Genomic DNA, 14,048 nt, shown 5'->3' with positions numbered 1-14,048 from the left:
CTTACAAAACCTAATTCTGAATTATTTTTTAATAAGACAGAAATGGATTGGGGATGTAGATCAGTAATCAAGCACTTGTCTAATATATGTAAGCCCCTGGGCCCAAGAGAGAGGAAGAGACAGAGAAGGAGTTATGACAGAGAGGGGCAAAGACACAGAGAGAAAACTACAGGAAGCAATGCTTCAAAATCAGGATTTTACAATTAAAAACAAAAAAATCAAAACCAAATAGTGCTTAAATCTAGTTGAAACTGGATAGGTCCAGTACTTCTGTAACCTGGGCCTGAAGCACCATGAAAGAGGATTGGGAGTAGAAGTCAAGCCTGGATTACCCCATGAAACCCTATTTTAGAAGAGAGAGAGAGAGAGGGAAGGAAGGACGGGGAGAGGGAGGAGAGAGAGAGAGGAGAGAGAGGGGGAGAGGAGAGAGAGAAGGAGGAGGAAGAGGAGGAAGAGGAAGAAGAAGAGGAGGAGGAGGAGGAAGAGGAGGAGGAGGAGGAAGAGGAGAGAAGAGAGGTTGGGGGGGGGGGGGAGAAAGGGACCAGAGAGAGGTTGAGAGAGGGCTAACAGTCTTATTGAGGAGTCTAACATAGCCATAGAGGAAGGTGAGTGAATCTTTACAGCATATCTGAAGGCAAAAAAGTGCTGACACATTTGCTAGGACATGGGAGGACAATAATATTCTAGAAAGGTATATACCATGGCCCTTTCAGTCCCTTTGTGCTGAGTCTTCAATGTAGCTGATAGATTTATTACTAGTTAATTTATGAGTTCTGTAGATAGGTTCTGTTGTCTGTGTGCCAGAATCACAAGTCTTCCCTTACCATGGCCGCTTAATCTCTCTTTTGATATTTAGAAAGGAAAGTCTGCCCCTCACTTGTATCCTCCTGCTAAGTGGTTTTTTAAATTTGTTCCTAATGCATTGCTTCTCCTCCCATGTAAATGTGTCTTTTGTTTCCACCAATGACATTATAAATTCTTAGGCAATTACCCTCAACATGCATATGAAAGATTATTGATGCCCTTGAGTTCACATTGTTTCATTATTATTAATTCTGTTCTTTGACAAATGCATACATGTATGTGTACAATTCATTATTATTACCCTCTTTCCCTACATACTCCCCTCCCTAGCAAACTCCCCATTCCCTTTCTTAAATTTATGACTTGTAGTTTTGTTTTATGACCATTTATTTAGTTGAACCAGAATCATCTGTGTAGCTGTTGAAGTAAAAGTACCCATTGGAGGCTAATGGGGTCACCAGTGGATATAAACTGAAGGCAACAAGTCCCTTCTTCCTGGATCCATCTGTAGCAAATAGTTCAGCAGTGATGGATAGGGACTCCTAAGCCCCTCCCCATTCCTGCCTGACCATTAAATGGACCCATTATTGTGCAGATTTAAAATGGTTTGTATTTAAAATGGTCAGCAGATGATATGGTGGCCTCCCATACTTCTGTAGACCAAGCACTCAAGAGTTATAGCAAGAGGCTTACAAGTGTAAGACCAGCCCTGCATGCATAGAGAGAACTTGTCTCAGACGTAAAGCAAGGGCACCCATAACCTCAATGGCTGCCCTTGCTTTGTTCTGCACCCCAGGCTGGCCTTAGGCTGTAGCTCTCCTAGGTTTTTCATGTGCCTGGTGTCATCTCACCCTACCCTGTGGTTCCATAGTCTCTCAGTGTCCAGTTTCCACACTCTTGTTCATGGATGGAGGAAGTAAGGGGCCTGGCTTTCTACGACAGCCCATCCAGCTATCACCATTTCCTGCCCTGGGGACCCAGGGTATAGACACTGCACAAAGGTTTCTAAGTCCCTTTTTTCTATGCACATTTTAATTTAAGAAGGTAGGATCCCAAATATAAATCTTCCTATAATAAAGTCTGTCACTATTTGGGAGGAATAAAAGCAAACAAGGGGAGGGAAAGACAGATGGGGAGGAAGGGAGAAAGGGGAAATGGTCTAGCATCATCTATGAATAAAATGGGTGTTCATTATAAACTACAGTGCATAGTTAATACACTATATATCACTATATATTGATAAATGAAATTTCCAGTATTTAGGAGGATTTGTGTTTTCTTTTCTAGCTTTAAAATCTGAAGGGGATGATTACTATATTAATGGTGCCTGGACTATTGACTGGCCAAGGAAATTTGATGTTTCTGGGACAGCTTTTCACTACAAGAGACCAACAGATGAACCAGAATCCTTGGAAGCTCTAGGACCCACCTCTGAGAACCTTATTGTAATGGTAAATGCGTCTCTGTCATTCTGTTTTTACTGTAATTTCCATATTACAGGGTAGAAAGGGGTCAAGTTTAATCAGCTCTGTCTTACAGGTGATGGGATTAAGGGAATAAAGGTCAAATGACTTGCACAAGGGTGTAGAGACCTCAGAGTGGAGGCCATGGGTAGAGACTTCAGAGTGGAGGCCATAGGTCTCTTTCAGGATGGCTTTTATCTTTTCAAGGTTTTTTGAGTAAAAGTTTGCAGTGGTATGTTTGGTTTGGTTTGGGGTTTTTGTTGTTGTTGGTTTTTTGTTTTTGTTTTGGGGGTTGTTTGTTTGTTTGTTTGTTTGTTTGAGACAGGGTTTTTCTGTATAGCCTTAGCTGTCCTGGAACTCGCTCTGTAAACCAGGCTAGGGTCAAATTCATAGAGATCAGCCTGCCTCTGCCTTCCAAGTGCTGGGATTAAAGGCATACACCACTGCTCATTTTTAAAGTAAAAGTTTATTATTCTACAGTATAAATAAAAACAGTGACAAACTACCCATGAACGGGAAAAAAAAGGAAAAAGAACATTTTATAAAAACCCATGTGCCTTAAAGTTGTCTTGAAGCCTTATCAGATAAACACATTTGCCACCAAACCTGACAATCTGAGTTCAATCCCCATGGTTCATACAATTGAAGGAGAGAACTAATTCTGGCAAATTGACCTGTAACTTCTGTACATGCTCCAAGGCGTGTGCTCACACACCCACACCCACACACCAATAAATAATAATTTTTAAGTTGTAGTGAGTTCACAGTCAGCCTGGACCACAGAGTGTGATTGTCCAGAGCTAAAGTAAATAAGTAAATGTTCCAATTTTCCTGAAAAGCCTTGCTCTATGGCATTTTCCTCTTCAGAAGAAATAATAAATATCTGAATGAAGGCTCATTGTATTTTAATTATCTTCACCAGTTGTTTTCAATGGCAGGTTCTACTCCAAGAACAGAATTTGGGAATTAGGTACAAGTTCAATGTTCCCATCATTCGTACTGGCAGTGGAGATAATGAAGTTGGCTTCATGTGGACTCACCAGCCCTGGGCGGAGTGCTCTGCTACCTGTGCTGGAGGTAAGACACCCACTAGGCAGCTCACAGCTGGCAGGTGTGGGAGCAAAACCTACTCTGAGCTGTGTTTTGTTTGCTAAAGAAGCTAATTGGAAACATTTTTTGCAGGTTTGCTTCAAGCTGTAATTTAGCAAAAGAAAGTTTGCTTAATTATATTACATTCTGTTTCTTTCAACCTCATGTAATTTACACAGATTTGTTGGTAAAATACATCTTGGCACAATGAGTATCTCTGCTGGTGCTTCTCCAAGACTATCTTGAAGGTGGGCTGTTTGCTTTTCATGAACACATTCTTGGTAAAGAACATCAGGAGTTTTAAATTTAAAAACCAGCAAAAATCATACATCACAGATGTAACTTGTTGTAATGGGGCACGAGAATGTATGTGTGCTTGTATGTTTGTGTTTGTATGATTGCGTGTTTCCCACGATCCCATTCAAACTCCCTTCTCCAGCCATCAAAGTTAAGGGGCAATATACTGGGATGCTACATAATTCCTGTTGTCTGGGTCTCTGGGCTAATGATGTTAGTGACCCCATTATAATCCCTCAGTGAGGTAGACATAGCTGTTAGGCAGTGGTTGGTGATGTGTTGGTTGTCCCATGTACGTTTTTCATGGGTGCCTTTTCCCCACAATTTACTCTATTCCTAATCCTCCTCCCTCTAGTGGCCACCAATGCAATTCTTTACCTCTGGCTGGGAGAGCAGGACAGTTGGCTTCCTTCAAAGCCAACACCCTTGCTGCTTCATGGACTGGTGAGTAGAAGTGCTGTGAAAACAGCATCTTCCTTCTCTCTGGAGACTAAGTGCACCACCTCCACCACAGAGCTCGATTACAGTAGGCAAGGAACAGACCCATCCTTCAAGGCCAAGGAGGCCGACAGTACCTCACCATTCCAAAACCAAGTATACATTTAAAATAATAATAAAGTGTTGAAGTTGAAATAAATAACACATTCCCATTATAAATTGTGCAAAAAGCATATGCTTTCCCTGGACTTTATCCACTGGATCTCTAAACATCTCAAGTATTTGAATAGAAAAAAAAAACATTTTCATAAAAATGATTATTATATGACCGAATTCATATTTTAACTCATAAAAATTAAAGTCATCCATTACTATAACTCTAATTTCAATAGTAAAGACAACACAACATGAAAAATAAAAAAGAAGGTGAATAGTTCTCTCTTAATATTCACTCATATGAAATACCATAAAGCATAGTTAAGTAGAACCTGCAGGCCATTTTAAAAGTTCTCCTATTCCCACGCATTTCATGTGTGAGATGTCTAATGGCTCGTAATATAAAGTTTTCAAAACTATAATGCATCATCATTTCTTTTAATGAAATCAATGGTTAATACCACTGCAGATTACCCTTAACTAATTCACTTTTTGTTCCCAGAAGAGCCATTGCATTATATTTGATGGCATTTATACATAAATCTTTCTTTGTGCTAATTAAATCACTTTTTAGTTACTCTATAAATTAATCTTCCCCTATCTACTTACCAACAAAAAAGTCTTCATTAGGATAACATATATTTAAGTAGGCCCTTTTAAGGATGAGTCCAAATAATTTAAGGTTTAGGCATTCTAATAATGATGTCCTAAAGCTGAGGTCAGCTATCTTTGGGAAGAGAAGCATGGTGGTATCTTCAAGTATGCAACAGAATGCTAAACAAGGAATCCTACTGCCTGTTCTTATTTTAATCAATTGCTTTATTTTAGAGTAGTTTAGACACAGTCTTGTCTGAGGTCAAGGACAGATTAAATGGATTCCCAGTGTTTTCTCAATTTAGGATTCTGTTTATTCAGAGAGCACATAGACCAATAAAGGTAGGGGCAACATGAAAATTTCTCTCAAAAGAAAACTGAGTTTATTGAAGTAAAAAGTATGAAAAATTTAAATGAGGTAGTCTTTTCTATAACATTCATATTGAAAAATCACAATGATTTGTGAGTGAGAAAGAAAAAAAAAACTAAAGAAAAACAGGAAGGAAGAAAAGCCCCTAGAAAGAGAGGTTTCTTTTCCATAGTGTAAACTACTTTGATTCTGGAGTTACTGATCTTAGATCTGCGGTGGCTCTAGAAATCCAGCGCTGCTTGAGTGTGACTGATTATGAGCGTCTATGAGCCCATTGCCTTTGTTGAGAGAGGGAAGTCAGTGATTGAAAGTTGGCAGATGTGGTGTGCAGAACTGTCATTTGTCTTGGTCATCCACATGTGATCTGGGGACCAGCTGCTTCAGTTTAGTTAGGATTCATTTCAAAAGCTGATTTGGGAAGCTCCATTTCAGACCTTCTGTAGAGAAACTTTGAGTAGGGACTGTTTCCACAAGTTCCCCAGATGGTTCTCTGCTCGTGTAAGATTTTGGATCACTGTTTTTGTCTTTCATAGCAACTGAAACCTATCACTGTAGTCATATAGAGTTCAAGGCCTGGTCACTGAAGTCTGAATCTTTGAGAGCTCATTTTGCTCCTAGAATAGTAACTGGAACATTCTAGGGAAAAAGCATTTATAGACAGTAAGTGGTTATAAGCACTCATAAAACCATAAAGCAATAATTTTGACAAATGCCTTATTTTCGTTTTCTGTTGATGTGATAAAATACTCTGACAAAAGCAACATAAGGAAGAAAATAATTATTTAATCACAATTATAAGTTACAGTCCATCATGTCAGGGAAGCCCAAAGTTAAGACATAGGAACTTGAAGCAGTTAGTCATATTATATTCACAGCCAAGAGCAGAGCACAAACAATTAATGCATGCATGCATCCAGCACTCAACTTGCTTTGTCTATTCTTAAACAATCCAATAGCCCTTTCCCAGGGAATAGTGTCACCCACAGTGGGTGTGTTTTCCTATATTAATCAATATAATCTCCATCAGACATGTCCGTAGCCCAGCTTAATCTAGACAATCCTTCATTGAGGCCCCCATCCTAGGTGATAGTAGATTTTGTCAATTTGACAACTAAAACTAAAAATCAAAAAAGTATATATACATCTTTTATCCACTGTTGGAAATTGGATGTCCTAGGGTAGATAACATGCCATAGATACCAGATATTGAACTTATTTTTCCTATATGTGCTTCTACTGTTAATTCCAGGTACTTTAAACACTGAAAGTGTATATTTGAAAGAAGTAAAGTTCCTTAGAGATCAGGAATGTTAATTAAAGAAGAGTCCAGAGTCATCTACCATATGGCAAAAAGGTCTTAGAAGTTAGGGATTAAAAACTAAATCAGCTATTAATTATAATATTTTACTTGGATCTTCCCAGGGAGGTACTAGGAGCCTTGAAGCTCTCAAGATTTTAAATAAAAAAGAGCTAGAAGAGCTCTCACAGAGCTTGTAGTTGGAGTCTCATAGGATTCTTCTGTGTTATTGTTCATGATTGTTCTATACATACTTTACTGGCATCCAACTCTTTTGAACTGTGAGTCAGGGAACAAGAATGATAGTTTTCTATGATGAGATATTTTAAGATAAGAAATTAAAGACTGTTTTTCTGTAGCTTAGCAAACCTGATGACAAATACAGGAAACATTGGTGATGATTCAACTATTCTAAGTCAGTGATGAAGCAAGCACTTCCTTGAGTTGATCAGAAACAGTACGATGTTATGGGTGTTGTCTTCAGGATAAATGTGACTTCAGGATAAACTATAATTCTTCTGTGAAAAACTTAACTAATTAAGACTTTCCTTCTTTCATAAACCTTGTTACTTCTTCTAGAATTTGTTTCTTTATTCCTCATCCAAATGATTATGTACTGTGTAATTTAAATGAGTTCCCAGGGTGCTACCATTGGATTAATGATCATAATCATGTGTTAATTAATAATGAAAGTAATATTGTTTTGCTCCATGGCTTTTAGTGGTAAAACTAGCAGTTACTTTATCCTTGCCCACTGACTTCAGTCATCACACGCCTCCTCTTTACCAATGTTTGCTTGCATGTGTTGATCTCAAAATTCAACACATATCAGAACTACTAGGAGAATATCTTAAAACACGCATTGTTAGGTTTTGTCTCCAGTTTCTGACTCAGGAGCACTGGTCTTGATAGTTTAGGAGCCTTATGCCAGTAACTGGGCTAGATCCAAATGCCTAGTAAAGCCACCTGGGAATCTTTATTTAATTACAAGTGGCTTTGTGACATGGCTGTTTAATAACAATGAAAAATGTATAGTTTATAAAACATTGTGATGCCTGGTATTCTTTGGTCATCCTCATAACCACACTAAATAACCTTTGCTATGATTAATTTTGTTACATAAAGAAACTTTATGTTAAATAATTTTTAAATTAGAGATGCAGCAGAGACTAGTTAGTAATACTTTAACATAGTGTTTCTTTAATAATAATAATTGGTTACTTTGAACAAAGCCTTTTACCACTTAGCACCTCTACAGAGGAACTTGCTATATATCTACCCAAGTATCTCCTTCACCAGCTTGAGTTTGTTCAAAATCCTTCCCCAAAACAATAGTTCGTAACTTGCCACAAGTTGGAAAGACCAGGACTCTAAATGTTCCTGAGATACTGATACTTGGACTCCCCCTGATACTCCATCTTTTATAAATGGTTAGGGGTTTAGTCTGAACATCAGACTTTTTAAAAGATCACTGGGAAATTCTAAGGTGCAGTCCATATTTAAAAATTATTGGCTTTGGTATAGATTAAAAGTTTAGAACATACCTTATTCATTGGCTATGAGTTCATTTCAAAGGTTGATGAGATTCAGGAGTAAGCATTTGGGGTGAAAACTGGAGCCCAACGTAACTGAGTGAGTGGAAAAGTGGTAAAATGGCAACCCGTGATTTTAATTAATGTGGCCACTGACATGCCATAGAAAGTGGATCTGGAGCCCAATTTGTTTATGTTTTCTTCTTTACCTAGTGGGTCATGTATTACATTAATTAATACTTTTAAAACTAACTGCAACTGCACTAAACAGTTTGCAAAGATTTTCATTGCAATTTCAACTTTTTCTGGTATTTATAGAACTAAAATGAATCTGAGCAGAACACCCAGATCTAAGGACAACAACAGAATTTACTGTTTTAGAACATTTTGGAGGTCAGACTTTTCAGGTTAGAAAAGCTCAACCAGCAAACTCTATGCAAATATTGTAAAGTCTACATTAATATAAATTGGAAACACTTTATGACTCAAGCAATTTGAATAAGATATGCTCAACTTATAAATGGTTGTTATAGTCAACCAACTTAAGCTACAAGTTAGAATGTAAGAGGCATGCAACTCCTGTTTTACCTCAGTGTTTATGAAAATTCCCAGCACTTCTTTTGGTAGCTCTAATTAGAAAAGGACCCCTTCTGTATTTGGACAGTATTGTTTATTAGAGACTGAATCTTGCAGAGAGCAGCAATGTTCGTGATAATTCTCTGTTTCGTCTTGCAATTTTTTACTATTAAACCGTCCTTTTGCCATCTTCATGACCTCCCCAACTAATTCTCTCACTTCATATAGCCCTTGCGATTTTAGAGTAGAACCTCCCAAGACCACTAACCAAGCATCTTTAGCATTGTATTTAGCTCTGACCTCTTTTGTTGCCAAGGCATTAATTCTTCACTAACAGTACAAAGAGAAGAGAAATACGTATAATATTGTATATTTGTTATAGTTTTGTAGTTACACTTGAAATGTTCTGCTTGTCCTCTGTTAGCGTTATTAACTATCCTGATAGTCTGTCCACATTTTTCCCCCTAGGATTTCCTTTGTTTCTCTTTGTGAAGTGAAAGAATTTCATACCAAAGAACTTATTTTTTAATGTTTCTTATAGTGTTCTTTCACTGTTAAATATTATTTTGCAAATCAGGAGAGGAATGATGAGTTAAAGCTGTGCTTAGACTGAGGAAAAGAAAGGAGGCAGTCATTGCAGAGAACAGTTGTTTAAAGATCAAAGAATATAGTTTTCTTTTGTTTTTATTTTATTCTATAGAGAAATGACTGAGCAGTTAAGCCCTCTTGCTTCCCTTGCAGAGGACCCAAGTTCAGTACCCAGTACCCACATCATAATTGCCTGTAACTACAATTCTAGGATCTCTGCTACCCAATTCTGGGACCACATGCACACATGTGGTGCACATATGTACACTCAGGCAAATCTATACTCTATCGGCTTTCTGATCAGATACCACTGAGTATTTAAAATGCTATCATTGTTTTCCTTTATACTTACAGAGTCTGTTTCATTGCTCTTGCATTTTTGGTGCATTTTAGATTATTTTCCTTCCCTGGAAGTCATTGTTAGTTGACTGGTTTTTGTTGTTCTTTGTTTGCAGTGGTAGGCAAGCATTGTATCAGTGAGCTATACCCCAACCCAACAAGCCTAATTTGTATGTGCACCTGTATGAGTGTTCATGTGCATGTGTGTTCGTGTGTGTGTTTGAGAGAGAGAGAGAGAGAGAGAGAGAGAGAGAGAGAGAGAGAGAGAGAGAGAGAGAAACAGAGATATTGTTTTATACATTTCTTCTTTCCAGGTAGGGATATTTTTAAATTTTATTGTAGCATCATTGCCTGATTCAGGTAGATTTTTATATATTGGAGCTGCTTTTTACTCTGGCCTGTGGGAAATGGTTTCCAACTACTATTTTGGGTTTGTCAATTCAGGGCCAAATTTTCAGAAGGCACCAGTGTGGCCAAAGACACTATAGTATGCTCATGGGTTGGAACAAAGTAGTGTTCCTTTTCCTGTTTTCATGTTCTAGCTATGGAAACATGGTAACACTGGTTATAGTCAACACAAGTTATTATTAAATTATCTTGTCCTATAAATAAACAAAGTTTACATTTCTCACTGCTGTAAAAAAGTATTGAAAACTCAAAAGTTGCATAAAAAATTCTAACTTAATATGTCATTAAGACTAGGAGAAAAATATCACCTCACTCCTTTTCAATCTATTTTGACTTCCTTCTCCTAAGAGGAAAAAAAGTCATATAAGCACAATTTAGGGGGCCTACTGATTTTTCAGGATTTCAGGATGGAAAATGCTTTGCTCCTCCAGATTGGGAACTAGAGACCTTAAATAATGTGTAAACATCTCTCATCTGTATTTGCTCTTCTTCCTGAATATTTTTTCCCTTTGTCTCTATTAGTTCAGTCTAAGGCTGGTGCATGATTAAAGCTTAAAGTGAAAGAAAGAAAAACAGAAAGGAAACAGAAAAGACAAAACATATGAAAATGGTATTTAAAAGACAAAACATATTTAAAATGTAATATTCTATAATAATCAATTTATAAATAATTTTCAAATCATCTTAATGAATTTATCATATAGATTGCCTTAGCCCATGAAACATTAAATATTTCTTTATTATTTCTGTGGTGATATCTGTTGATGCCATATATTTTATTTACAAGAATGATGCAATACAAACATAATATAAACTTTAATAGTAGTAAATCCATTGTGAAAGGACATTTTAAATTGTTTTTAAAGTAATTAGTAAAAAGATGAAATATTGAGCCACACCTAGTGGTCATGCCTGTAATCTCAGCACTTTAGGAGACCAAACCAGGAAATTAGTGAGTTAAAATTAGCCTGAGCTATGTAGAGAGTTTGAGGCCAAATAGGTTTCATTTTAAACTCTCCTTCAAAATAAGAGAGGGAGAAGGAGAGAGAAGGGAGGAGAAAGTGAGAGCGAAGTATAATACAGTCTTTAGAGCTAATACACAACTCAAAGGAGATACCTCAAGGTATCAGATGAAGCAGAGAAAGATGTTTTACACGTAATTTAATTAAGTGTCCAATGAATTTCCTTGCTAATTCTAAAATGTCTAACACATTTAACATCACTAAGAGGTTATTTCATACAAATAAGTCTTGTAGGGCTTGATTTTGTAAATAACTGACACTATTAGGCATACACTAGAAAGTCAAAATAGATAAGTGCCGATCTAAAACAGAGGAAAACAAAATGTAACAGGTTGAGGGTTTGTGTTGGTGGTGGCTGCTCTGTCTCTCTCTTCCCCTCTCTCTTTCTATCTGTCTCTCTCTTTATCTCTGTGTCTGATGTTTCTGGGGATTGAATTAAGGGCTTCACACATACAAGGCTAGTATCTACCCTGAGCTATATTCCCAGCCCTATACTCTAGAATACCAGGGGAACACAGACAGAGCAGTGCTTCAAAAATCTGAACTATTGAACTAAATAGAAAGGACAAAGGTAAACTAGAGCATGTTCAGATGGGAAGAAACACTAGAGGCCATCTAATTGGATTGTCTCATTTTGTAAAGAGAAACGAAAATTTGTCTTAGGTCCTTCACTACCTAGAGCTAAAAGCAGTTGGAGGTGAAGGAAAACATAGAAACAAGATAAAGGGAGATGGAAGAGGTATCATACTCATTTGATTATGAAAGAGTTCTTATATTGTGATGATCTGGAAAAGCAAAATCACCCGATAATTTAACAAAATGAGAGGAGTGTACAACTAAACATATCAGACTTGAAAATGCAATATTTTACTAGGTAAGGTATGTAATATAATGACCTTTATCCTTCCCACTGCATTTTAATGCACTCTCATTGAAGTCAAGCTTTTACCTTTCCACATAGTAATTAAATTCATACCTTTAAACACTGATAGAATTTAATGGTTCAGATTAACTCAGACATTTTTTTCATGAATGATGTTACTGTACTGAATAGTAGAAATTCTTTCTATGTGTGCTGTGATCTAAAATAAATCTGTTGTATACATGCCCCATCCTAATTTACCTTCAATAAACACAATTGCTCTAGAAAATATATATATTTATTTTTAGACAGGGTCTTACTATGTGGCCCTGGCTGGTATATAGACCAGAATGGTCTAGAACCTACAGAGATCCACCTGCCTCTACTTCCCAAATGCTGGAATTAAAGGCTCATGCCACCATGGCTAACAATGAAAACTACACTATTTTTAGAGTAACATTTCCACTTTGATCATTCTGTGTTTCCTCAAGGCATCTACTGTTGCCTAGGACAGAAAGAAAACACTGGGAAGGCAAAGAAAAGAAGCTTTTGAACAATTTTAAAAAATGAGTAGTAGGCTCTTCAGAAGGAGGAAGCCATGTGGGTGGAGTTGATTGGTACTCTGGGTGCCAGCTCTTAGATCCAAGGCAGATGGACTTTGCTGTGCCCTGCAAATGCTTATGTCTGGCCAATAATCACACAACAGCCAGATTCCAGCACTCAAAGGCAAAGCAAATAGGTTTTTTCCCCCTGGCACTTGTCAGTCTTTGGATGCTATCTGCATTGAATATAGGGATTAAATTAATATTCCTGACCATATGCTATATATGTTGTGGTTGTATAATGTTGTCTTGGTTGCTAACTATTTTAGAAGCTGTGGCTAAGCAAATTATTGCCTTAGCCACCAGCCACATTTTTAGTATAAACCCTGAGTATTCCCTTCTCTACCTCTCCAGAAATCTGTTTCTTGGGGAGAGATGACACATTGTTCCACACTGTTCAATTATTTGAAGATCAGTTAGCCTATCAATCCCAAGTGTACATTTATAGCTTTTCATTCCGATACTGACTTAATCATATGCTCTGCTAACATCCACTTAAAACTGAAATGGTCAGAGTTGTAGAATTGGGAATACCCTGATCTTCTTCCTGCCCTTGGCCAGACTACCCTCATACTTCCTGGGTTAACACATGCCACTGTTTCAAGTTCAATATTCAAACACTTTCTTTTTCTACATTTAAAATGGTGACTGACATGGAAGAACAGTATTAGACATAAGTTTGTAAAGGTATTTAATTGCCAAAACCAAGAAGGTCAGTGTTCTAGGTTTCCACTCAGAATTGGCCTGACCTGAACTGTGACGTTTCCTCACCTGAGACATCCACCACCCATACAGTGAGAACAATAAACAGTTCCATCCAATACTCACTTGCCATTCTGTGCATTCCTTGCCCCTTTTCCTGTGTTATACACTATTACAAAATGCCATTAAAAACTATTTGCTACTGTGTACTTAAAGCAGTAATTCAAGTTTGGTCTTTGCATTGTAGAACAGAGGTTTTGGTAGCCAAAAGTAGATCCTAAGATCTGATAAATTTAAAATTCAGACCAAAAGTGAAGTTAAGGTGCTTTTCTTTTTTTCTTTCTTTTCTTTTGTTTTCTTTTCTCTTCTCTTTTCTTCCCTTTTTCCCTTCCCTTTCCTTTTCTTCTCTTTTCTTTTTTACTTTCGGTGTTGAAAATTGAAGCCAGTGCCTGCACATGTAAGCCACATGCTGTGTCAGGGAGCCACGTCTCTCATGAGCAGCCACATTTCTAGTCCCAGAGTTCTGTTTACATTTCTATACTTGAAATCATCATTCATTGTATTTGATTCTTAAATATCAGAAATGAAAGATAGGCAAATTAAAAGGCTCTAAATAGTATATACTCTTTCTAAAGTTTTAAAGTCAATATGTAGTATCAAAACAAATAAATTATACTTTCATAATGTCTTAAGTTAATTACTTTTTGTAACATGGAGGAATTGCATAAAGACAGTTTTTATGCTAATAACTTAAGATTTTTAAGAGTAAAATATAGTCAGTATAGTTTTAATTTCATCAATTAAATTCTCAGATCATCTGCCTCTCTCCAGGGGATAGGGATTGGTGTGCACTGACTGGGCATGTGGACATATTATGCATGTTCATTACAAACTATATATTTGAAATCA

The 14,048-nt window shown here is 37.1% G+C and overlaps 1 protein-coding gene across 6 annotated transcripts in view; it reads left to right on the top strand.

Moving 5' to 3' along the window:
* The window catches only part of Adamts6 (ADAM metallopeptidase with thrombospondin type 1 motif 6), a 229,315-nt gene that overhangs the window by 179,064 nt on the left and 36,203 nt on the right, over positions 1 to 14,048 (top strand). For 5 of the 6 annotated variants that reach the window (XM_034523616.2, XM_076916239.1, XM_076916238.1 and 2 more), the window contains 2 exons: positions 2,092 to 2,255; positions 3,206 to 3,344. In XM_034523616.2, coding sequence (XP_034379507.1) covers positions 2,092 to 2,255; positions 3,206 to 3,344 — 303 coding nt within the window. Of the gene's footprint in view, positions 1 to 2,091; positions 2,256 to 3,205; positions 3,345 to 4,008; positions 4,098 to 14,048 lie in introns of all 6 variants that reach the window. The other variant, XR_013105084.1, reaches the window with a different exon arrangement.

The sequence above is a fragment of the Arvicanthis niloticus genome, chromosome 19 (assembly GCF_011762505.2).
Source record: "Arvicanthis niloticus isolate mArvNil1 chromosome 19, mArvNil1.pat.X, whole genome shotgun sequence".
NCBI lineage: Eukaryota > Metazoa > Chordata > Mammalia > Rodentia > Muridae > Arvicanthis > Arvicanthis niloticus.
This window is presented reverse-complemented; position numbering and strand designations above follow the sequence as displayed.